The 25,149-nt window shown below is 30.8% G+C and overlaps 3 protein-coding genes across 3 annotated transcripts; 1 reads left to right on the forward strand and 2 right to left on the reverse strand.

Annotated features, from left to right (window-relative positions):
• The first annotated feature begins 8,181 nt into the window (after positions 1-8,181).
• Positions 8,182-12,663, forward strand: LOC107920620 (uncharacterized). The gene is made up of 6 exons (XM_016850415.2): positions 8,182-8,588; positions 9,084-9,198; positions 9,373-10,017; positions 10,119-10,230; positions 10,953-11,017; positions 12,270-12,663. Exons 1-5 carry the CDS (start codon positions 8,506-8,508, stop codon positions 10,976-10,978), a joined length of 981 nt encoding a protein of 326 aa, XP_016705904.2. The 5' UTR covers positions 8,182-8,505; the 3' UTR covers positions 10,979-11,017; positions 12,270-12,663.
• Positions 12,664-15,195: 2,532 nt separating this feature from the next.
• On the reverse strand, positions 15,196-15,918 carry LOC107919245 (uncharacterized). Its single transcript, XM_016848744.1, has one exon. The coding sequence runs from the start codon at positions 15,916-15,918 to the stop codon at positions 15,196-15,198; it is 723 nt and encodes a 240-aa protein (XP_016704233.1).
• Positions 15,919-17,909: 1,991 nt separating this feature from the next.
• Positions 17,910-23,304, reverse strand: LOC107920196 (NADPH--cytochrome P450 reductase 2). Its single transcript, XM_016849763.2, has 17 exons — positions 22,733-23,304; positions 22,574-22,633; positions 22,396-22,472; positions 22,206-22,263; positions 21,943-22,063; positions 21,312-21,381; positions 21,032-21,226; positions 20,843-20,935; positions 20,459-20,684; positions 20,282-20,365; positions 20,048-20,199; positions 19,652-19,748; positions 19,270-19,419; positions 19,114-19,191; positions 18,878-19,000; positions 18,663-18,776; positions 17,910-18,383 (listed from the first exon to the last, which is right to left on the reverse strand). Exons 1-17 carry the CDS (start codon positions 23,087-23,089, stop codon positions 18,303-18,305), a joined length of 2,136 nt encoding a protein of 711 aa, XP_016705252.2. The 5' UTR covers positions 23,090-23,304; the 3' UTR covers positions 17,910-18,302.
• Positions 23,305-25,149: the final 1,845 nt, after the last annotated feature.

A 25,149-nucleotide genomic window follows, 5' to 3' on the forward strand; every position in this document is an offset into this window, starting at 1 on the left:
TTATAAAATTAAAACGCTTTAATAATTTATTAGAATTTTTATAAAAAATTTAAATGCTCTTAAGTTAAATAACGATTAATCTCAAGTTTAATGTAATTCGAGATATCTTAATTTTATATAAAAATTTAAACTTCAACATGTAAGTTATTGTAATATTCATAATTATTTCTTATATACATTGATTTAAATTTCATATTTTTATAATGTATAACCATACTAAATTTAAATTCATTTATACATAACATACTCATGATCTATTTCTCACTATTTATATAATAAATAATATTCAAAAATAGCATAACTTCATTTTTAAACTCAAGACTAATATCGTATCTCATCATATATTTATAATAAAATCAATCTTTTATCATCGAAATTAAGCTTGGTAATCTTTCTCAAGCTAGGATATTTATACTATATATTACTTCCTAAATAGTATTAATATTATGAGCTAATCGAACAATAATTCAATTAGATAAGGACTAATATGTTATTGTTTTATAAAATAAATTTTATAACTCTTTTTTAGTAAAATAAACAGCATAAGCGAGACAAGGGACACCCTAATACAAAACGGAAGGATTATAATCTACCATAAGCACCTCCCTAACAAAAGACGGAGGTTCCTCCAATAGATGAAATTAACCGTAGTAACTCCGAAGCTTCAATTTTGGCCAAAAGATCTGCCACTTTATTTTGCGACCGAAGAATATATTTGACACGAACCTCCCAAGATCAAATAAGCATGTAATGTATCAGTCGAAGCTCCATCAGCCTACAATTTGCAGCACCACCAGCAATAATAATAATATCAACCAACAGATCATTATCACACTCTAACTCCAACTTCCGAAATCCTTTATTCTATGCTAAGTGAAGCCCTTCAAGTATCGCCCTTACTTTAACCTAAAATATTGTACCTTAAACACTATAAATTTTATAATTTTATCTTTATACATCTTTTATAAAACACTATAATTTTAATGATTTCAAACAAAACCTCATTTATATCTTCAAATATATTTGTTATATATATATATAACATTAAACATAAACATGCAGCTCATGCAGTCATTTCAAAATAATGGTCTTCACAAAATATAAATTCAACCCCAATTCTTAAACTTGGACTTCTTTTACATAAAAAAAAAAGTGGGGCACGTAAAGGAATGGAATGCAAGACGCACACGAAGTGAATTTCAACTCTTAAAAAAGAAGAGAAAAACAAAAACAGTAAATTAAATAGTAATCACAAACGAGTTTTACTATCGTGTCGGATTTATCGTGATTAAGAAAATAACGAAGACAACTACGGGTACAGAAAAAGACATAAAACGTGATGCAATGGGAAAGTAGGTTATTGGTAATGATAGGTGGCAGACATAAAAGAGTAACACAAGTTGACCCTAGAAATTGGAAAAACGTCTTGGAAAGCTAAGGTGTCGGCATTGAAGGATTGTTTTAAAGTGGGTGGAGGTGGGAGAAGCCATTTACATAGGTTTTTAACACTTTGCTCTCTTTTTGTAAACCAATCTCTCATTGTGGCGAAGCACTCATGTCCTTTAAGTGGGATGATATGCAGATGCCAATGAAACTTCGTCTTGTTATTTCATGTAATAGGGGTCAAGATACATGAGGCACCAACACGACATGTATTTATATATTGGTTTTGTATTCATATTATTGTTATCTCCACATGAATATGGTTCATTGTATTCTAGGATCATGGCTGGAGATTTTTCTTTGTAATTTATGTTAAATGTAATTTGCCCATTGAGTCTTAGGGTGGGTTTGGATGGGTAGTGGGATGCGGTGCAGTTCGTTTAGCTTACTTTTTGTCTCACGTTACAGTATCTAATCTTACCGCCTCCATTGTTTTTACACTAATTGCAGGTAAATGCACCGCCTATGTAAATCTACCTTTAGTTTGATTGGTATCGGTATTGGTGTCAATGTAGGAGGACATAGGTTCAAGTACACTGAAGCGCATTATCCTCCTATGTATAAGAGTTGGGGAGGGGTTATAGTTAGTTCTAGATATTGTATTAAAAAGAACAGATATAGTAAGAATCTATAATCAGATTGATGTTAAAAAAATCAATTTGAGCTAAAATATCATAAGCTCTTTTACTTCTCAAAAATTTGAAACTTAGTCATTATACTTTTATTTCTAACAAAAAAGAATAACATCGTCAACAATTAGATCTGAATTTCGAAATTTGAAAAATAAAGAGACTAAATTTCTAAAAGTAAAAAAATTAAGGAACCAAATTCTAAATTTTCAAAGAGTAAAATGACTTATAGCATATTTTAATCTATTTTTAATTATTTAAAATGTATTTATATTTTATAATATATAATATTATTCAAGCCTAATAAGTCCAACACAATAATTAAAGTAGAAATAACTCAATTACAAATAACCCAACTAAGTCAATTAAAATTTTAAAAAAAATTAAATCGATTAATCAATTGACTTAAAGTCAGTTTAATTATGTTGATTCTTGAACTTTAAATTAATTGAATCGGATTTTATAAATTATGGTTAATTAATTTGTTTTTAATAACAAAAATAACGAAAAAACCAAATTTACAATTTAATGTGGTTAAAAGAATCCAAATTTCACCATTTAGAAAAAAAATGATAATATAATGTTTTGTTGTGAATTATAATAGGATGGCAAAGCTTTAATAATAATGAGATTAGCATGACTCGAATCTAAACTACATCTAGAGCAGTGAACAACCTAACAATCAGACTAACACGGGAGTCATAATATAATATTTTAAACACCAAAAAAGTATTAAATCTAGAAAAATATCACTTATTAATTTGTTGAATTCTTGAATATCAAAAGCTCGAAAAAGATGAGCTTTCCGTTCAAAAAGAATATTGGAAAAGATATTAACTTTTTTAAAGAAAAAAGATGGATGGATAAGGTTGGGTTATATGCTTCACTGACTTGGATTTAGTTTCCGCAATCCCAATTACAATCTAATGATTAAAAGTTATTTTATTTAAATTTAATTACTATATTTATATAAAAATTATTTATTTATTTTTAATATTAAATAAATAATTCAAGTTTAAGGATTAATTACATAAAAAAAATTGAACTGAAACTAGGTAAACTTTAATAAAATATCAATTTTAAAAATATAAAAATATTAATTTATTAAATTCAATAATATTTAAAGAATTTTAAGTTTATTACTACATAATCCTGTAATAAATACATGAATTCGAAAAATAATCATCCATATAAATAATAAAATTATAATTAATTAATTAATTAATTTATCTGTTAAAATTAAGATTGATTTTCAAAATTATAATTTTTATTTATTTCTTGAGGTATCTACTAAAGTGAACTCAGTAACTAATTCTCCGCATTCTATAGGCCTATTAAGGGGTAGATGCTGGCCATGAGTTTTAAAGTTGCTCCATACTCGGGGCGAGAAGCCGAGAATCGAACCCTCGACCAAAAAAATTATATTTTTTTAAAATTACAAATTATGTCAATAATTATCATCAAAATTAATTATTATAAATATTAAATTAAATAATCAACTCAAATCAAATAAATTCCCTCATATATCAATTTCCTAAAACTACCTATAGCCTCTCATCTACCATTAAATAGGAGAATAATACGCTTTAATGTATTCGAACCCACGTCCTCCTGTACTGGCAATTACAACTCAATCTGCCCCTCGTATATAAATTTTAACATTAACATTTTAATCAAGACTTTATTCGCAAAATTATTTTTTTTTTATATTTTATAAAAAAGCAATGAGTGAGAATATTTTTCTATAACTACAATGAGGCTTCAATTGAAGGCCAAAATTCAATGGGCCTTTGGAGAACCAATTGAGACATGGACTCAATAAAAGTTAAGAGCAATTCTCACTCAATCCATTAATCGTATATAATTATAACCATTGTTCAAATCAGGATGTTGTTTTTATATTAGTCAAGTTTTTAATAGGATCGATTTTTTTATATTTTATTTTTAATTTTTTGTAATAATTTTTCACTTAATGTTTTAAATTTTAAGTAAAATTATAGTTATTTCATATAATCAAATCTAATAATTAGATTTTATTGAATAAAAATGACCTTAATTTAGATATTATTTTAATAAAATATTTAAATATCACATAAAAATATATTAATCATATTTTATTAAATAAAAATAACTTTTAATAAGCGAAACTAAATATATCAATTAAAAAAGTTTTTCTTTTCAAAGCAATTCAAAGTTTAGTGTACAAATTCATTTATTTAAATTAAAGTATAGAATTTCTGTATCAAACATCGTAAGTTCAAATTATAATGATTATCTATTTATCGTGGGTGCAACAGTGAATTGTTTTTGTTAAGAGTACGTCCATAAAAAAAATAATATTAGAGCTCGTGTTTGATAAAAAAAACATTAAGTTTCATCTATATTTAATTATTTAATTTAATATTTATAATAATTTATTTGGATAATTGTAAATTATAAGAATCTTATTCGTTTGATTGCAAAATAATGTGAAAAGGCACACCCACTCTGGAAAGCTCAATGAGGCTCTGTCATTAAATTTTTATAATATAAGCAGCATGAAACCCTGGATTTTCGACATGAATAATGGTACAATAATTTATTTTCATGCTTTGTCACAAGAGAACTTAAGTTACCAGAATATATATAGTTTATTTACTTTATTATAAAGTTTTGATTTGTCATTTAATGCCTTTATTCTACTAAAAATTTGAATGAGAATTGCTTTAATTAAACAAACATCCATTTTCCTAAAAAAAATCATTACAAATTTTATTTTTTCCCTTTTTTTAATACCATATTTAAAACTTAAAAGAATTGATACAATATATTTAAAATATATTAATTAAATTATAAACATGTATATTTTTTATAACAAATTAAAAATAATTATCAATTATGAAATAATAGTAGTGGCAACAAGGTTAGACAACAAAAAATGTCTATTTAATTGTATCTGGTTAGCAACCATTGAAAGAGCTTTATGAAAGACTCAATTATCAATAGGAAAACCTTTCATCAGTCTAGCCAAAATACGAGGAGCACAATTCACCTCCGTTAGTATCTGCTTGATATCCACTCTCCACTCACGTCCGCACAATTCTTAAATTCACAACACCAAATCTCGAATGCCTTCTGACGCTACTTTGGATACCTTTGATAGCTAGAGCACAGTCAGTTTCAACAATAATATTTTCTCAATTAGCATCCTACGCTAATTGGAGGTAACCATAAATTGCCCAAAGCTCAGCTTACTCTACACCACATCTATCAATATTTCTTCCGATTCCCCACATTCATCAGCCATGCTCATCGCATGCCACTACTGTAGAGCAAGCTAGTCCCAAAGTCGAATTACAAGCGTCATCAGCATTTAACTTAAAAGAATCAGGAGGCAGTGGAACCCACCTTTGATCCCTAAATACAAATACTTTTAAGATTCAATAAGAAAGTTTTAGAATTCGAGGACTAATTTCAAATTTAGGCAATGATTGGAGGACAGATTATTGAATTAAGACATGTGTGTCTAAAAGTAAAATAATTAAAGTTAAAAGAGAAATAAAAGAAAAAAAATAGTAGGGTAGGAATGGGTGCAAATTTAATTGAAGCCACATAATAATAAAATAAGGGGAAATGGTGGTTAAAGTGGTGGTTAAGTGAGGTATGACTTTCATGATGTTTACATCTTTCCTTACCATTCATTTATTAATCTATAAATTCTAAGTCCAACAATCCCATTCACTATTTTTCTTCTATTATTCCCCACCAAAAAACTAATTTATAATCAATATTGCGGATTGAGTCTTAGCTCGATTGGTTTATATATTGTTATAAATATAGAATGATATAAGTTTGAGTGCGTTAAAGCACATTATCTTTTTATTTATGGGTTAGGAATGGACTATCGGCAGTTCTAAATATTGTATCAAAAATAACAGATATGATCAGAACCTATAATGAGATTATTCAAAAAAAATTACAATCAATACTAATTTATTAACGGGTAAACTATATCTAAAGTCATTAAATTATTAGTAACCTTATATTTTGGTAATTCAATTTTAATAAGTTACAAAATAGTCACTAAACTATTTGAAAGTTTTCATTTAAGTCATTGGGTTGTTAAAATTGTTGTTGCATGGCCTTCTCCGTTCTCACTTCTAGCACTAATCGAAAGGGTAAACTTCCCAATACAATTTAGTGTTTTTTTTTTATCTTTATGAAATAGCTTTGAATGCCATGAATCTACAAAGCAAAATTACTTTCTTCTTTTATCTCTGACACCAACAGTCAGATTAGCTTGGATCTGAATTATGTTCTTTTACTCGCCGATAGGTAATGTTCCACCATACCGATCATTAAATCGTCGTTCGGAGCTCACTGACCAAACTTAAAAAAAACAATTTAGTGAGTTAAAGCAAAAATTGAAAAACCAAATTATGATTTAAGCCTCAATTAATGTTTTTGTCTTTTGAAGTTTAAAACATATTTTGAGTAAGATTTACTTTAAGAAATTAGAAACATGATTCATGTTGAAGTTATTTTTGGTGACATTCAATTCAAGATACAAATGTTCAAATTATTATTATTATTTATTAAATATAATGAATAAGTGAAATTAATAAAGATATATTAATTACCATCTTTTATGATTCTCATCTGACATTTAATTAACCAATAAATGAAGGCAGTATTGAATATTTAGGATTTTTTAGCGAACTAAATTAATATTCTAGTAATAATTAATAATAATTAAAATACTCTATTACTCATAGTTACCCAATCCTTAAATAAAAAAATATTTTAATGCACTCGGACTCACATCTTTTTGCATGAACAATAATATCAATAGCAACTGAACTAAGACTTAATCTGCGAATTTTATTATTACTTAACACACACCAATCACCAAACTTTTAATTTCCTTAAAAAACCTATTATTTGTATAATATTTTAAACTTTTACAAAGTATTATAAATTTTTAAAATTTATAAATATAAAACTACTTTTAAACTTTCCTTCAAGCAAAAATTTAAAATTATTAATTTATTATTTTAAACTTTTATTATTTATATTATCCGATATAATTATTTAATTTATAATTTTTTTAAATTATCATTAGCTATTTTCTTCTAATAAACGGGAAAGAAAATAAAAAATAAACATTTTAAATAACACTTTAATTAATTTTTGCAACTACCGAAGCTTACTTTTTAATTTTTGTTGAGCTTTTATTACCTGTTTCTACTCCTTTTTATGATATCATACAATCAACCATTAAAATTAAAACACGTCAGTCAAAGTGACCTATTGCTTTGGCGTGGAGAGCTTTGATTGGTTTCTGAGCAATAAAATGTTTGGCTATAAAAGCACCAGATAGAACCTCCTGCTTTCTGAAGTCTGAACCAAACACCGTATCACGTAAATAAAAATTTTGTATATAAATACTGAATTTTTAGGTCAAATTCTGATTTGGTCATTCTATTATACTTAAATTCGAGATTTAGTCATCTTGGTTTAATTTAACACAATTTAATCTCTACTTTTATAATATAATTAATTAGTTCAAATAGTTAATGTTGTTATCTATTTCAATTAAAATGCTAACTTGAATATTTTTTTAAAAGAAGAGCACCATTCGAATAAAAAAATTCGATGGCAACAAGGACAAAGCTAGAAATACTATTAACATTAATTGAAATTATCCTTTATGTTCCAAAATATCGATACTATACGGGAGTGTGAGATTACATTGGACTAGAATAACTTTAGATAAAATCCACACATAGTGAGATTTAAGTAAAAGTAAATCTTAACAAAGCCTACATATGATTCACACAATGTAAAATTCGAACTCGAACGCTTAAAGTTTGACTTAAGTAAAATTTCCTTATTTCTTAATATTATTGTAAAATATTTTAACGGAAAAGGACCAAGGCCTTGGCTAACCCCTATATTCAGTATGATAAGTTTGAAGGGATATTTTTTCTTTAAAAAAATCATATCAAATTTTTATGAAATTTTGCTAAATTAAAATTTTATCATACTAGAGGGACCAAACTTTAATTTAACCTTTTTAAAAAAATTATGTGCACAATTCCAATTTATTTAAGAAAAAAAAATAACAATAATAAAGGTAAAAGAGAAAGGAAAAGAAAGAAAGACGAAAGAGGGAATGGAGGAATAATAGAAATCCTTTGTACGTCTCTTCTCTTCTCTTCTCTTCTCTTCTCTGTCTGTTGTTCTTTCTCTTCTTTGGCTTAGCCATGTCTCTGCTTTCTCTATAATTTCCTTAGCAAAGAAGAGAAAGCAAAGAAATCAAAGTAAACAAATGAAAATCCACAAAAAAATTCAAATCTCTTGTTAGTGTTTTTTTTTTTGGCGTGTGTGTGTGGTTTCGCGTTCAAAAAAAGCGAATTATTTTTGGGTTTTAAGCTGTTGAACGGTGAAGAAGATGATGGTTGCAAATAGTTTTGATTTGTGGAAAAAAGATGCCTTCTTTTCTGCAGCAGAAGAGGTTCAAGAATCTGCTGATATGTATGTTATTTTCTTTTTAATTTTAAATTTCATGCCTTTTTTTTTTAAATTTACTGGGGTTTGGTTGGTGACATGGGTTTTATTTGTGCTTCTTAGATGTTTGTTTAATTTCAAATAATTGACTGTTCAATTTTTTAGCTTTTTTTGGGGGGGGGGGTTTAAAGGTTCCTTTTTTGTTGTTGGGTTTCTACTATATGTGCTATATTTCCTAATTTTCATGCTGATATGTATGTTCATGCTTATGTGTATATATATATATCTGTTGAACCAGGGAAAAACATATAATTAAAGGTTCCATTTTTTGGTGGAAGGTTATATGCTTGTGATTTGAAAACTTCAAGGGAAATTTTGTAATGCTTAATGTTATGAATCAACCACTTAATAAGGTTTTTGTATATATAAACAAGTTTAAGCTTCAAACATATATTTTTTAGCATAATTATTTCATGAAGTCTTTGAAGTAATTTCATGGCTTCTGTTGGTTTTTTTTTCCAGAATGGAATCAGCATATAGAATGTGGATCAAAGAGAGGAAAGAAGGGCTAAGAACTGGTGATTCTGTTGAACTTTGTAGAGAACTGCAAACTGCATTAGGTACAGCTAAATGGCAGGTTTGTCTTTTCTTTCTTTTGATTTTAAGACATCTATGTCACTCGGATTTCGGTCTTTGTTGGATGCAGGTGCATGTTTGACTAGTAATATCTCCATATCGATGCCTTTTATCTATTTCTAAGAAGCTTACTCATGTTAGTGTTTGCTTCATAAATTTTGTATGCTTAATTCAGTTGGAGGAGTTTGAGAGAGCAATAAGGTTGAGTCATGGACATTGTAGCGATGATATTACAGCAACTAGGCACAAACAATTTATTTCTGCAATCGAGAGTCAAATTTCCCATGTAGAAGCAGCACTAAAAGAAGCATTTATCGAGGAAGGGAAGCAACCACTTCGGTGGGTTAATTTGGATGAAGAAGAATGTGATGATTTAGCAATCTTCCTTTCCGGGACTTCTCCAAGCTTGTTGCAACCGTCTACAAAGAACACTCTTTCAGAGAATTGCCAAAAGAGAAAAGACACAGATTCTAACAATGCTACTTGTAATGGAGATACATCTGAAGTGCAGATGACGAAAGTTTTTAAAGATTCCGGTAAAGATGCCGAGTGTATCATTGATGTAGAAGATGGTGAAAGTTCAGGAAGGTCAAATGACGTAAGTTGTGGACTAGAGAGAACAACTGGTACAAGAAAAACATGGTGTTCACCAAATCTTGGCACATTGAACATTGTAATCGCCGATAAATACAATGATAGGACCAAAACCAGGTCAGGCATCGAGTCCACACCTAAAGAAAAAGGATCAAAGCCTTTCTTCCGTAAGCAAAGGTGTGGAGATCTTCCTCAGGCCAAAGGTGCTTTTAATTTATTCTATCAGGTACGAATCACGGAAGGAGCATCATTTACTTATTTCCTTTTTATCTTGATTTTATGCTATGCTAAGTACTCGGGGAGTATACTAATTGTAATATGTCGCAGCGCTTTGGCTGGATCAGTGGGTTATTGAGACATCTCCAAAGTCCGGTGCACTTGCAATTTAGTTGCTCATTGCAACTTACACTTGCTTTACTGATAGCTATTTTTCTAATTGGTAAGTTATTCTTTTCTATTTCAAGCAGTCGAGGACTTTTTATGCTTGAAAGAGTGTCATTGTATATGCTTATAATAGATTGTTTATCATTAGTCACTCCAGGTTTCTTGTGATAGATGCTGTCTTTGGCTTAAAAATGCAAAAAATCGATTAAAAATCCGACAGCATGCTTGTTTCTATTCCTTTCAATCGGGCTCTGCTACATATAAGAAATTTTCAGTTGATGAATCCAGTGTTTATCAATTACAAGCTAAGAACTCGAAGCACTTTCTTGAGATGCCAATAATTATCTTTTCATGCTTTTAACACACCCACTAACTCCGAAGTGTTTTAGTTTAACATCGCTTGTGGAAAAATATGCATTTTTAACAATGACCAAATTAGTGTTGTTTATGTGTTTTTGCTTGAAGCCAAGGTGAATTTTGTGAAGTAGTTTTGGTCCATTATAGTATCAGTATGATCAAGCTGCAAGGATATATATATAATCTGGCATTTTAATCCATACCCTGATTTACTTTTAGTAATGGTTGGTTCTGTTTTGGACAATGTTTAGGATTAAGAGTCATTGACGTGCCCTTGAACTTTCACAAATTATTATTGTAAATTTCATAGGGACTGTAAATTTGTGAATTATCCTAATGAGATAACATTTATTCATGATTTTGTACCACTGAAGGAATATTTCTTATGTTCTTTTTTTGTCTTTCAACAATGCACTGCAGTGCCTTTTGTGCTTTATTCGAGTTGAGAGCAAGTGGCTGTTATGTGCTGTTGATCAAGACAAGAGGTAAGTCTATTTCCTCGGAATGCAGTAACTCAATTTTTTATTATACTTGGTGTGGAAACTCGTTTTTCATTATATGCCGTGTAGTTGGAGATACTGGACTTAAGTCAGTTCTCTTTCGAGATGGTGCTAATGTGATATAATTTAGAACAAATTTGATCTTTTAATAATTGGGAGTGCATGGTACCAGTTGTTGCCTGAAGAAATTTAACCTGACAACTTAGACATAGAAACTCGACCTGATCAACCTAAACCTAAACCTGAACCCAACTCTATACTTCCGACCATGAAAGTAAACAAACAAAACCATTCCAACTTGAACCCAAATCCGAAACTGACCTGAACCAGAAACGACCCAATCTTGAAATGATTTAGACCTGAAATAATCTGAACAAGTAACCCAACATGACCTGAATGTGTAGTGACTAGAATCCAGAATGACTCAAAGTCATGACGATTAGGCCTAAATGACTCGAACCCGGAACAATGTGAACCCCAAAATGACTTGAAAATTTTAGATTTCGAATTTATTGGACCCAAAACGAACTCAACTTGCCCAATTGAGAAGACTAGAAGAAATGCATCAAACACACACGAACAAAAAAAAAAAAAAAAAAAATTCTGGCTTCCCTTGTGGGCAGGATTAATTAAATAGTAACCACAAGGCAATATTTGGCTGCTATTATTTGGTTTCAGCTTTCTCCGTTGTCTATATTTATTGCAATTAATGAGGTAGCATTCGTTATAGGTTAAAATATGCTCCAAATCCTTGTTCTTCTTGTACATTTAGAATTTAGTCTCTCTGCTTTTATTTCTAGGAATTTAGTCCCTCTACTTATTGGGTTTAGAAATTTAGGTCCAATTCATAGCATTGTTATAATTATGCTGTTAAATTTGCTGGTGTAACATTTTAAAATAAAACAATACTCGCTTGGTAGCCATGCAACAAAAATGAGTAACGTTGTTAATAATTGAACTTCCATTTTTAAATTTAGAAGGACTTGGAATATATTTTAACCTTCATTATATCCGCATCCACGATAAATGCAACAAGACAACAATTTAAATCCTTGCTTTTTAGTCATTCTACTTGAGGTTGGGGAACTTGTTTTGTACGACGGGAGGAGGGAGAAGTGAATATTGGTGATTTTGGTGTGGTGTGGATTCTAGTTTCACGTGGCATGTCCCAAAAGATTAAAGTCTTGATTAGTTCTTAAATCGTTTTCCCCTTCGGGTGTTGTATCTATTCCCCCAGGCTTCGGATTCCCTTTGGAGGCATACATTGCGAGCTTTAACCTCTTTCCCAGTCATTTTCAAGATCTGGGTGAAACTTCATCTGGAGCTAAGCTTGAACAAGAAAGGTTGGTTGCCATCTTCATTGCTACACTGTAAATGCATTGATAGTCTTTTATATAAAAATATATATATATGGTTGAAGGATTATTTGGTAGCATAGAGAGGGTCTGGAACAGTCAATTCTCATGTGAGCTAAGCTTTCATGTGCTTTAAATAATAAATATTTACATTAAGTAAGAAGGGGTGTCAGTTGTAGCATTATGAACTTACCCTACCTTTGTAAAGCAAAAAAGGATGCTTTGCCCTCACATTTACTCCAAATTAATATTTGAAAGGCTTGTTTCTGTCCTTCATTGTTGCTTCAAATTTAGTGAAATTTGTTGTCATGTTATGTGCTATCAATTCATTCACCTTTTCTTGTTTGAAAATTTTTAATGTCTATTGGGTTGGTGCATTTTTTCCTTTACTTTGAAGCTTCAACTTTCTTTACTTTCAATGTCTAAAAGGTATTTCAATCCATTTCTTGCAACAATGTTCCGGGATTTTGGGGGTTTTTTAGATTTTACAAGTGAGTTGAGAATGTAACAAGTGTTAGATTTATTTATACATTTAATATTTTTTGCTATGTGCTATAAGATGTTTGTCACACACTAAACCTGTTTGTGAAGTCTTAAAAACTCCACATGCGATGTAGGGAATAATTATCCAGAAGAACTAAATCTAAATAAAAATTTTATGTGTATTATTACACATAATTAAAATACACAAATTACACTACATATTAAATTAAAATTAAAATTCATATCTGTTGTTCCCCTACTTAAACTTGAACACATGGTAGCACGAGGAATGGCTCGGTGAGTACTCGCGGATGGTCCTCTGCCTTGTACCCTCAATGGTGGCCATCTGTGTACTTCATGTCAACCCCTTTTATCCTTCTAGGGGAGACCACTGAAAGACAGTCAAGACATAACAACCTCATACTACTTTAATAAAGAAAATGTTAGAGCAAGATCACACACTATTACACTAGACAACAACTAACATGTAATAGGCCACATGAGCAACTTACCATCCGTATTGTTGGTGACCAAATAAGAGAAATACCAAGGATTTTCTTATTCGGGCATTCTACATGTTAGCTTAGCATCTACCAACCTTCTCCTGTCCTTGGACCTTCCTCCTCCTACTCCCTTTTTCCCCTAACCTTCTATTCTGACTCTCTGCTTATCATATGTGAATTAGTCTAGCAGTCTTCACTGTCATCTCCCTATTTCTTCATTGTTGGTTTCCTGTATCAACCATATCTTATAATATCTATACTTGATGTACTTTTATGTATATCAAATTAATTTGAATATTTTTTTTTTCCTTCAATAAAAAACTAAATCATGCTGTAATACGTAAATGTCACCTTTTGGTTGAGAATGCAAAGTAATGATAATTGTTCTTTTATGAGAAAATAATAAATTATTAACCACCGAATTCCAAATAAATATAAAAGCAAAAATACAAAAGTGACGATATTATTTCTCTTTAAATATTACAAAATCAATATTCTTTGATGAGCTATGGCACTATATATTAATGTTAGGGCCGGGAGTCTCGTGACATACTCCAGTATTTCATTGAAGTAAAAATTAAAAAAGAATAATTTAATTGAAATAATAAAAAATTAAAATAAAAAGATCAATATTTAAAAATAAATTATATATTATCAATTGAGTCTTAGTTCGATTGGTACGAGCATTGTTGCCAATATAGTAGAACGTGAACTTAGTGCGCTGAAGCGCATTAATAGTTCCAAGTATTATGTAAAAAGGAACAAATATAATTAAAACTTACTATGAGACTGTTCAAATATATATATATTGATTATATATTTTAATTTAAATGATAGTGATAATTTTTTAAATTTTTTAAAAGAAAAGAATTATTTATTTATTACACAATACATATAAAATTAAATATAAATATACTCCAGCAACTATTTTTGTAATAAATAATTATTTGTTAAATATTAATTACGATACATAATGTTTAAAAATATTAAATTAATCTTTTCAGAGCATTCTTTCTCCTAATAATAGAAAGTAAGAAAGGCATTATCACTATTATTCAATACATAAAATTAGTAAAATAAAAGTAAATGAAGGTTGATAAAGGTTGAGGTCTTGGATCGGTTTTGTGTTTTATTATTTATAATTGCGATGTCTGGGTTTTTTAGTGTGTATGTTGTATCGGAGGCATCGCTAGTGAGGCTGGTAGGGGTCTCGACCTCTTTAAAATGAATTTTTTTTATTTAGATACTTTAAAGTTTTTAAATTAATAAAGGTAAACTTACGTTTTGCCTGCCTAAAACTCGTAAACATTTGATTTATTTCTTTAAAAATTATAAAGATATAAGCTAATGATGAAATTATATTTTTACTATTGTAAAAAATACAATTTAATTTCGGCCTCCTAAAAAGATTTTATGACTTCGCCCCTACGCTATGTGTTGTATTGATTGGATTCTATACTGAAATTGATCAGACATGTATTTGTATTTGTATTTGTATTTGAATTTGTATTTATATTTATATTAATAAAACTTTATAAAAGTAAATATAATATACTATAATGACAATAATAAAATAAAGATATTTATTTATAAAAAAAATAAAGCATTTATATTTTTTAAAATTTCATATATATAAATACATATTTATTCTTTAAAGATGCCCACCGTAGACTTAAGAAATTATAATGATCATGACAATTATTATTAGTATTTTGATATTGGAATTACCAAAATGCCCTACCATTCATAAAAGTTAGCAGGGTAAAAATGTACATAAGAAATTATTGCATGAACCATAATTGATCTCCTAATCTCAGTATTATCAGGCATGAGACAAGTAAAACGACGGCGTTACGGCAACGCTAGTATAATCCCCGCAACTCAACGCTTTTAACAAACACCAAGAAGAAGAACCCTTGTCGGAGCTCCGGTTATCACCCATCTTTTTGCCGTCATCGGGAAACATAATTGCTGGATTCCGACGGAATTGCCGACTTTTTATATCTTTAAGCCCCATTTCCGGTGGAAACTTAACACTCCCAAACATGAAAACGTACCACCTTGGCTTAACCACCTTTTTAGGCGAAGAAACCTCGGGTTTAGAGTTCCTCTCCGCCATATCAGACCGATGAAGCTTCGGCTTTTGGTAATCCAAAGAACGACTATTCCTAAGAAGAACAGCTCTGTTTTGGGTACGTAACTCGGAAAGTGACTCGGATCGTTTGCGTAAAAGTACATGGCTTTGAGTTTGACTCGGAAAGTATTGTTGTTGTTGTTGTTTCAAAGGAACGAGCTTGCCGCCAAAGATTAAGTCGTCGGCCGGGCACATATGGGAACCGTTTTTGTCGCTGAAGAACTCGAAAAATTCTGGGTCGTACTCGGATGATGATTTCTGGGTTCGGGTATGCTTTAAATTAGGCAAATGATCATTTGTAGGACTGTTTTTGGTATCTAAATATTCTAAAGGAAGATCACAAAGAGAAAGTGCTTCTTCATCTTCTTCATGAAGAACTTGGATACTAGTAGTAATGTCTTCTTCTCCCATTGTTTTTGATTGCTTAAGAGAAAAAAAAAAAAAAAAGAGGCAAAAGCTCGGGAGAGAATGAATTGGTCGGCTAAGGAGAGTATTATATATATGAAAAAAATTTATGAATTTTGTTTTTAGTTTAATTGATTCACGTAAGTTGGAAGAGAGGGAAAAGTAAAGAGAGATGGGGAAAAGTTGTTTATTTTTAGATGGCTTTTATTGAAGTTGAAATCTAAGGGGTTATTGTTCATATATAGCTTCTAGACGATAATGTAAGAGTATATATATATATATGACAAAACAAATGAAGAGGAAAACAAGGATAAACATCTAGAAACTGATTAAAAAACATATAAAAGGATAATAGGAAGCCTAGTAATAGGAGAACTTCATGTTCTTTGTTTTGGTTATTTAATTTTAAAAATTTATAAAATTATTATTAAATTATTTGAAAGTTTTTATTAAATTACTGATCATTAAGTTGTTAAGTTTTATTTTTTGTAAATAAGTTTAACTAACGAGCTTCACGCAACAAATTGACAATCATACGGTGGATTAACACATCGGCAAGTAGAATAATATATCGTAAGTCCAAGGTAATTTGATGGTCAATACCAGAGATTGAAAGAACAAAATTGTTTAGATTTTGATTCTTAGATTCATGACATTAAAAAAAAACACTAAATTATATAATAATAATAAGGTAAACTACAAAAATAATTATTTTTGTTTGTCTCATGTTACATTTTAGTTACTTATGTTTAAAATGATACGTTTTAGTCACTTACATTACTGTTTTGTTACGAAGTGGTCATTCTACCGTTAAACTCTGTTATCTCCCTAAGATAGTCCTACGTCACCATCTAAATGAGTTTTAAATGCTAACTTAGATGTCCAGCTGCTGAGATGAAAATAAGTTTTTGATTAAATAAATTTAATTTAGACTGCCACATAGGACATCCAAGTTGTCATTTAGAACCCATTTGGACTGCCATGTAGGACTACTATTAGGGAGGTAATAGAGTTTAACGGTAGAGTGACCACTTCGTAACAAAACGATAACGTAAATAACTAAAACGTAACATTTCAAACATAAATAATTAAAATGTAATCTAAGATAAATATAAATAACTATTTTTATAGTTTACCCTAAAAAATTGAAAAGAAAACTTTGGTTTAACAGAAACTGTATAAATAAAGAACACAAAAATTTTAACCATTCAGCAACTTAAAATGAAGATTTTGAATAATTCCATTTGAGGGTAGTTGCTAGCAATGTCTGTTGTTATGCCCCATGGGCAATAAGCCGTGGATGGTACGACCTTTGTGTTTGTGGGGTGGGGGGGATTGATTCTCGAGCTTTCACCTTCGTCATCAAGAAAGTTGACATGACGTATAACCGTTGCTTGGCTTTTAAGAGTAGGATTGCATGAATGGTTGATATTTTAGCACGTTTGCTAAAGTTCTCTCCCTCAAATGGATTTGTCTTGTGGAATTGTACTTTGTATCATGCGTTGAGGAATTAGTTTACGTACTTTAATCTAATAATTCTAGATTTTGTATCCCTCAAATTTTAAAATATCAATTTGATTTAAAGAATAAATTTAATATATCAATTTCCGGTCTATAAACTCTTTTTAAATTTTAAAAATTTAAGCCTTACCTTAAATGAACAAAATCATAAATTTATTGAAAAAACAATTATTTAACGAATACCATTAAAAAGTGTTAGACTAATGACAAAATTGGACTCCCAAGTACTAAACTTTCTCTAGAGAAATACTCATTGTTGTTCATACGATTTACATTTACGCTAAAGAAAAAACTACACTTTACATTGCATTCTCTCTACTTTTTTTTTTTTTTAAAAAGGAGAAATTTCACAGGGTTGATTTAGGTCCCCTTAACATCAAAATTCAAGTTGGTCGAAGTCAATTTTCAGAAGCAGCAATAAATGCAATATGTGAAATGTCTAAATACCAATTCTCCGCACCAATGAAAGCAATCTCTTAAAAAAGATTCCAAACTTGAAACTATCCATTCAGAAGAATAAAGAAAGTTACAACGTAAGAATAACAGCAACATTTGGTTGTAATTTTGAACCTTCCTTGGCCGGTTCATACAATGTAAAAACTAAAAAAACTAAACCAATGAAATGAGAGTCCATTGCTATACCCCCTAATACTCTTAATTATATTGTCATACATAAATTACATGAATCAAGAATTAAAAAATCCTTCATATTGCAATGCAAAAGAATCATTAATTTCCACCCCCTTTTTAAAAGGTGATGTTTTCTCTTCAAGCTTATTTGGCCCAAACAATATGGCGTCCGCTTGTGTATTATATATAATATATATAAAGCCATTTCTTTTCTTTCTGCATTTTCATGGTGTAGTCAGTTACCATACATCACGCAGATACCTGCCGGTCGTATGCAGATTTTTCACCATGCTCTCAGCCTTTGAGCTGTCTAGACATCCCTGAAATCAACGAAACAACAGATATGAAACAGAAATGGAATAGTAGTGAATAGAAGAAAAGATGGTGGGGACACTCAGGCCCCATATTAATGAGACTTTTGGGAGCGCCATCAAATGATACTCAAATCTCAACGTAAAGGAAAAACTTTCTAGCATTGGAATATAAAATTCCAAAAGTTGCAGTGACCTATTTTTGGTCAAATTGCCTTCTAAGCTGGCGGCTGGTAATTATTGATATCAGCAATTATATAGTCTAGAATACATGTGAAAGGAACATACCTGCTCTTGCAAAATAGCGAGTAGGGTTCGATGCACGTCTCTAGCCATGCCCTTGGCATCACCACACACATATAGGTAACCTCCTTCAGAAATCATGTTCCAGATGTCCGAGGCCTGGAAAGAAGGCAGAAATGTGCTTAGAACTTGAAATTAAGGGTACTACAGAGAACTGAAATGCACAAATTATCAAAAACAACGGTAGGCAAAATATACACCTTCTCCATCATTTTATGTTGCACATATTCCTTGGTAGGTCCCTCGCGTGAAAAAGCAACCACAAGCTCAGAAAGTGCACCACTGTTGACAAAGTTGTTGAGCTCATCTTCATAAATGTAATCCTGGACAAAAAATGTGTACCAATTTAAAACTTGTGTTTAATTACAAATGTATCCCTAAACCCACCAGCACTGGAGATAAAACTTATTGTAGGACTTGAAAGTGCATGACTTACCATTTTCCGGTTCCTGCAGCCAAAGAACAATACAGATGGACCCAGATCAGCTCCAGCTTCTTTAAGGGCAAGTCTTTCCTGAAAGGGAAAATATAAATAATTAGTTTTATAATATTCACTCACCATCATGAACTTTGAGAAGGTAATAGAACTTACCTGAAGGAATCCCCTGAAAGGAGCCAATCCAGTACCAGGGCCAATCATAATAATTGGCACTTTAGTGTTTGAAGGAAGTTTAAAGTTTGATTGCCTGACAAAAATAGGTGCCCAGCTGCAGTCATGGCTATTGTCCAATGGTGTGGAATTCTGAAAAGGGGGCAAATGGGGGATAAAGATTATATAAACACTATTATTCAATGAAAAGATATGTAAAATACAACAGGGAGGTGTAATAAGAAGAGAGGAGAAAATGGATGCTAATGAGTTAGCATATTGCAACCAGGAATCATGTATCTCCTCAAAAATGCCATTTAAGTCAACTGCAAAGGCTGGCTTCTCTAACCATGTAAAAGAGAAAAAGGAAACATGAACTTAATACCTTCATCCAAGTTGAACAAACTCCTTTGTGAATACGACCTGTTGGTGTTTTCTCATAAACCAATGCACAAGTTACATGAATCCTAGATGGTGCCATCCTGTAAAACACCATTGTAGATGGTAAATATGTCCATGTACAGTTGAAAATATTAGAGCTAGAACAAAAATATGTAATTAAAGATGATAGAAGTCTCCTAAAAGAGAGAATTACATGCCACTGACATAATTGCCTACTACATATTTTTCAACCTTTTGGAAGGTTTCTTGTTGCTAAAAAAAATGCGGAAATAGATGGCTGTGGAGTCATTTCTACAAGAGGAATCAGGACTCGAAAATGGTGTTTTTCCTCTTGCAAAACTACTTGCCAAAGAGAGAGAAGATAAGAAAAGAGGCTTACCTTGGTGAGGATGAGATAGAATAGTATCTAGGCTGCAACCGTGGGGCAATGGCTGCAAAAAAGACGCCAAGTGGAGGCTTGGCAGAAGGAAATTCAGCCATGACCTCAAGGAGGCTTCTCTGACTTGCAACCATCCATTGTGCATATTCATCCTGGATAAATACCAGGAGCATTAGTTTACAAATAAGCCACAAATGGGGAAACCAAACTATAATATAAGTTCACTCTTAGAACCTTTCCAGCTGGCGATGCAAGGTGTCTTAGTCGATCAGCTTCAGTGGGATCAGAGGCATGAGCAGCCAGAGCAAGTAAAGCAGACTGGAAGATGCATGCATTAAGAATTAGCTTCTTTATTCAAAGAAAAAAGACAGAAGAGTCCATGATATCTTGAGAACAACAAAATAATTTAACCTTTTTTGGTAAGCTCAAAAGATCAGCATATCGTGCCAGTGCTGTCCTTAGAGTGCAAGGTGGGAAAGGAGGAGGCAAAGAACTTCCACCAAGCGAAGTGCCATCCTCTTTATCGGAATGAACAGAGAAATAGGTGTCTGGGGATAGCCCCAACAATCTCAATGCTTCCTCTACAACTTCGTCTAGATTCTCACAGAAAACACCAACATGATCACCTGTTTCATATCTGAAAAGGAAGACAAGTATGAGCAGGTGAAGTTCTCTATTATGTAGCATCTAGTTTTAAGATGAGGATAAGAGAGGAGAGGAGGTCATCATAATTGGAAAAAGAGAAAAAAAAACTTAGCAATACAGAACAAAATATTTAGGAAAGTAGTAACTTACGATAGTCCAGTGCCAGTAATATCAAATTCAAGATGGATGCAAGAACGATCAGATGCAGGTGTATGAAGCTCCTTCCTCACAGCCACATTAGACCTTCAAGTTAGAAACAAAAAACCAAGTTAGATTTCATCAAAGAAGAATACTAAAAAAATGGCCACCGGGATATCTGAAAAAACTATTCCAGTATACCTGCATGGATGTTGAGCATCATAAACAGTGTGGCCATTTGCATTGTTCCAGTTCTTATCCTTGACAGGTGCATTTGCAGGATCATAAAATACAACACGGTATTCCAAAACAGCAGCAGTGTATGGGGTAGAAACAGTTGTTGCATCATCGTCATCACGCAGAAGCTGATCTAACTCGGGCCACACTGATTCACGCCTAGAAGAGCAACATGGTTCAATAAAGGGTAAATGTAAAAGAATGAAAAAGCTTTTTATTCGAACAGAGGTGATGTTCTTTTTACCATGCAGTAAAGTCATCTTCAATGCATTGATCATCATCTCCAAGACCCACAGGAACTAGGCGTTTTGCTCCTGCAAATATAGTAAGGCCAATTTTAGCACATAGGTTCCCATGTAGTGAAAATTTGATGACATTATGTATGAACCAACTCTAAAAGAATCTTCTACTACATGGCCCAAGCATTTTATCCATCTGTGTATATTTCTGTTTGAACATTTGAATACATAAATAGAAACATTTGGATACATGTCAAGACTCACTTCATCTCACTGAAATTAGAATGCACATCTATTCAGAATTATCAAGTTAAAAGATGAACATTATAGTTCTGGATTGCAATGTATATTTAGTGATTTAAGTAATAGTATTGCCAAAAACTTCTGCATTCACCTTTCAATAAAACTTTTCCTCGTGAAACAGTCCAGTGACTAGAGGTGAGTGATAATATAGCTTTTATACTGGAATGATGTGGATATTAAGATGCATCATCATAATTCATAAAACGGAAAATTAGCTAGCCAAGATTAACAGCATTTTTAGCATCCAAGTAGCCATTACAAAAATTAAAATTCCATGAATCGAAGTGTCAGTTTATAAGCGAGGGGGAGATAAAAGAAAAATTAATAGCATACCCTGCTCAGTAAGGATTTCATCAACAACCTTCGCAACCTTGTTAAAATGTTCATACTGTCTGTTACCAAGGCCAAAAACTCCATATTTCATGTTTTGAAGCCATTCTCCCCGCTCTTTTCCCTAAATATCCAACCACACATTAAATAATACAATAACAGCTAATTAAACAAAATCACTCTAGATACAACTGCAATATCATAATTTTGCTGAAAAAAAAAATCTAACTCGTTATTGTCCCTGACTAACTACAATTAATATTTACCTCAGTGAACCATTTATAGAACCTAGCTGCATTATCAGTCGGCTCACCATCTCCATATCTACAAGTTTACCAAATTAAGCGAATCAGCAAAACATATACGAACAATATATAACACAGTTACACACAAAACACACGAATACAAAAGATAAACATATAATCATCAGAAAGAAAACGATTCAAAACAACTCACGTGGCCAAGAAGAAAAAGGCCAAACTTTCTTTCTTCATCTTCTCCTCGTATTCATCATCATCGGCCGCATAATCATCCTATTTAGAGTGCCCAAAAAAAAAAGTCAAAAGTCAAAATCACCAATTCGAGTTCAAAAATTCAAACAACAAAAGAAAAAGGAGCTCAACATTAAACTGACCAAATCTACAACTTTAAACGTCGCCTTATCATAGCGTGCTTTTGCCTCCTCAACTAGAGCCTAAGGAAAAATAAAAAAGAAATGAACAGATAAAACTAATAAGAAAAACATAAAGAAAAAGCAAATCAAGGAAACACTTATAAATAAATGTAACGGAACCTTGGCGAAGCCTTCGGCGGTGCCGGTTTGAGTACCGAAGAAGATAGTGACTTTTTTCTTTCCATCGTCAACTTCATCTTCACGATCTTTAACAATCAGAGGCTTAGGAGGAGTGATTTGCTTAGGTTTCTGAGAACCGGATCTACGCCATACCAAAACGACGACGCAGCCAACGAGCACCGCGATGGAGGTAGTTAAAATCATAACGAACTCCTTGTTCTCTAGAAGCATGGTGGCCATCTCGGCAGCCGAGTCGGCGGAGGCGTTAGAAGGGTCCATTTTCGCCTTGATTATCGCCGACATCAGATCGAGCGGCGAAACTTTCATTGAACCAGAAGATGAAGACGAAGGTTCCATTTGTTACAGAAAATTAAAGAACCGTTAATGCAAAAGACAAATGAAGGAGAAATTAGAGGCGGAGGAGATCTCTGATCGGCTTTAATGAAATAAATAAATAAATAAATAAATAAATAAATAAAATTTGGCGTCGTTGAGAGTTTGGTGGTAGTTGAGAGTTGTGAGACTAATAGAGACGGTGGGTTAAAAAGGGAGGCAAAGCAAAGCGGCAGACCCAGGTGACAAATGGAGGAATTTATTTTTGTTTAAAATATTAAGTACTTGTATATATTTTAATTATTATAAATTTTTAATATGCTTCATTATGTATTTTGTTAGATTTTCTTTGATCCGTTTTTTTTATAGATAAAATTCTACATATTACTCCGTATTTTATATAATTTGTGAATTTAAGTTTTATATTTTAATTTAATTAATATTAATTTTTGTTTTATTTGAATTATGAAATTTCAAACTTATTTAAATTAATAAATTTAAAAAGTATAAAAATTTTAAAAATATAAGACTAAATCTACAACTTAATAGCAGAATTTAATTTTTTTATTATATTTTATATATATTAATTGTTTTTTATCATAAAAGTTTAACTTTTTTATTATGTTAATTGTTTTTTACCATAAAAATTATCGAATTTATAAATGAAGGAAGCCAACGCCTACCAACCTATACTAGTCACCCACCTAACACCAAAGTTAACTCTGGTTAGATACTTCTTTTGCCAGATAACCACGGTTAGATTTAATGATTGAAGCGGCGCCGTTTCGCTTGAATAAATTCAAATTTATATACGGAAATATTGATATGTATGTAATTGTGACTTTGTGACACACGTGACAGATTAAGTTATGTAAAAGCTTACGATAAGCAAGCAATCAAGCATCGCGGTGAAAAAATATTTATCGGAGTTCAAACTAATAAAATTATAATTTAAAATATATTTTAAATTATAATTTTATTAGTTTGAAGGAATTAAATATTTTTTTAATTAAAAATATAATTTTATCATTGATTATTTTATTATTTTTAATATAATTAAAATTTTAATTTATTTTTAGGAGATCAAAAGCGATATTTCTAATTAAACGAAGTTTTAAAAACATAAATAGTATGCATTAATTCTTGGATCGACAAGAAAAATGCATTTAGCATATAGTATATTATCACATTTTATTAGATATACATATATTTTAATTTTTCAAGGTATTTATCAGAGTGAGCCCAGTAATTAATTTTTCGTATTTTATAGGTCCATTAAGAAATAGATATTAGCTACGAATATTAAAACTGTTCCATACTCGAAGTAAAAGTCTAACTCTCAACCGCTCGTTAAATATATTGATATAAATATATTTTATGGGTTTGGATATTAATTTTTAAATTTCAAAGAGTAAAGCTAAAGGTATGCTAACTTTCATTTTTTATACTATTTATTTTTGCACTACATTTCAGGAATTACGGGGTTTAGCCTCTTTCTTTCCAGAAAAAGAAATTGAAAGTTTTAGTTAGAGCTCTCCAATTTCTAAATTTCTCTTTGAGTCTTTTTAAATTTTTTAAAAATTGTAGTTAGGGTCTTCCAAAATTTTGTCCATTTTCATTTAAGTCTTTAAAACTTTTAAATGTTTTAATTAAACTTGTCAGAAAATTTAATCATTCTCATTAAATCCTTTAAAATTTTTGAAATTTCAATTAGCCACGACTATCGTACCATTAAGATTCACCACTGATTACGTGTCAATTCTCTAATATTGCATGTGGAGTCTAGACTGTCCACAAGTAAATATACCAAATATTTTTATATTCCATTTATAAATTGATGAAAAATCTTAATGTTGCATTTGGATGGAAAATTTTAAATTTATTGAAGAAATTTGAAATTATGATTTTTTAAAAGTAATTTTAAGTTATTAGAAATTAATAAAATTGAAAATAATTACAAAAAAATGTAAAAAGAAAAATACATGTATAGAAAAATATTTAACATGAGTATCATTATATTTTTAAAATATCTAAATATTATTAAGGGAAATGTATCAAGCTAATATATTAAATACTCAGTTTAT

The sequence above is a fragment of the Gossypium hirsutum genome, chromosome D08 (genome assembly GCF_007990345.1).
Source record: "Gossypium hirsutum isolate 1008001.06 chromosome D08, Gossypium_hirsutum_v2.1, whole genome shotgun sequence".
NCBI classification, from domain to species: Eukaryota; Viridiplantae; Streptophyta; class Magnoliopsida; order Malvales; family Malvaceae; genus Gossypium; species Gossypium hirsutum.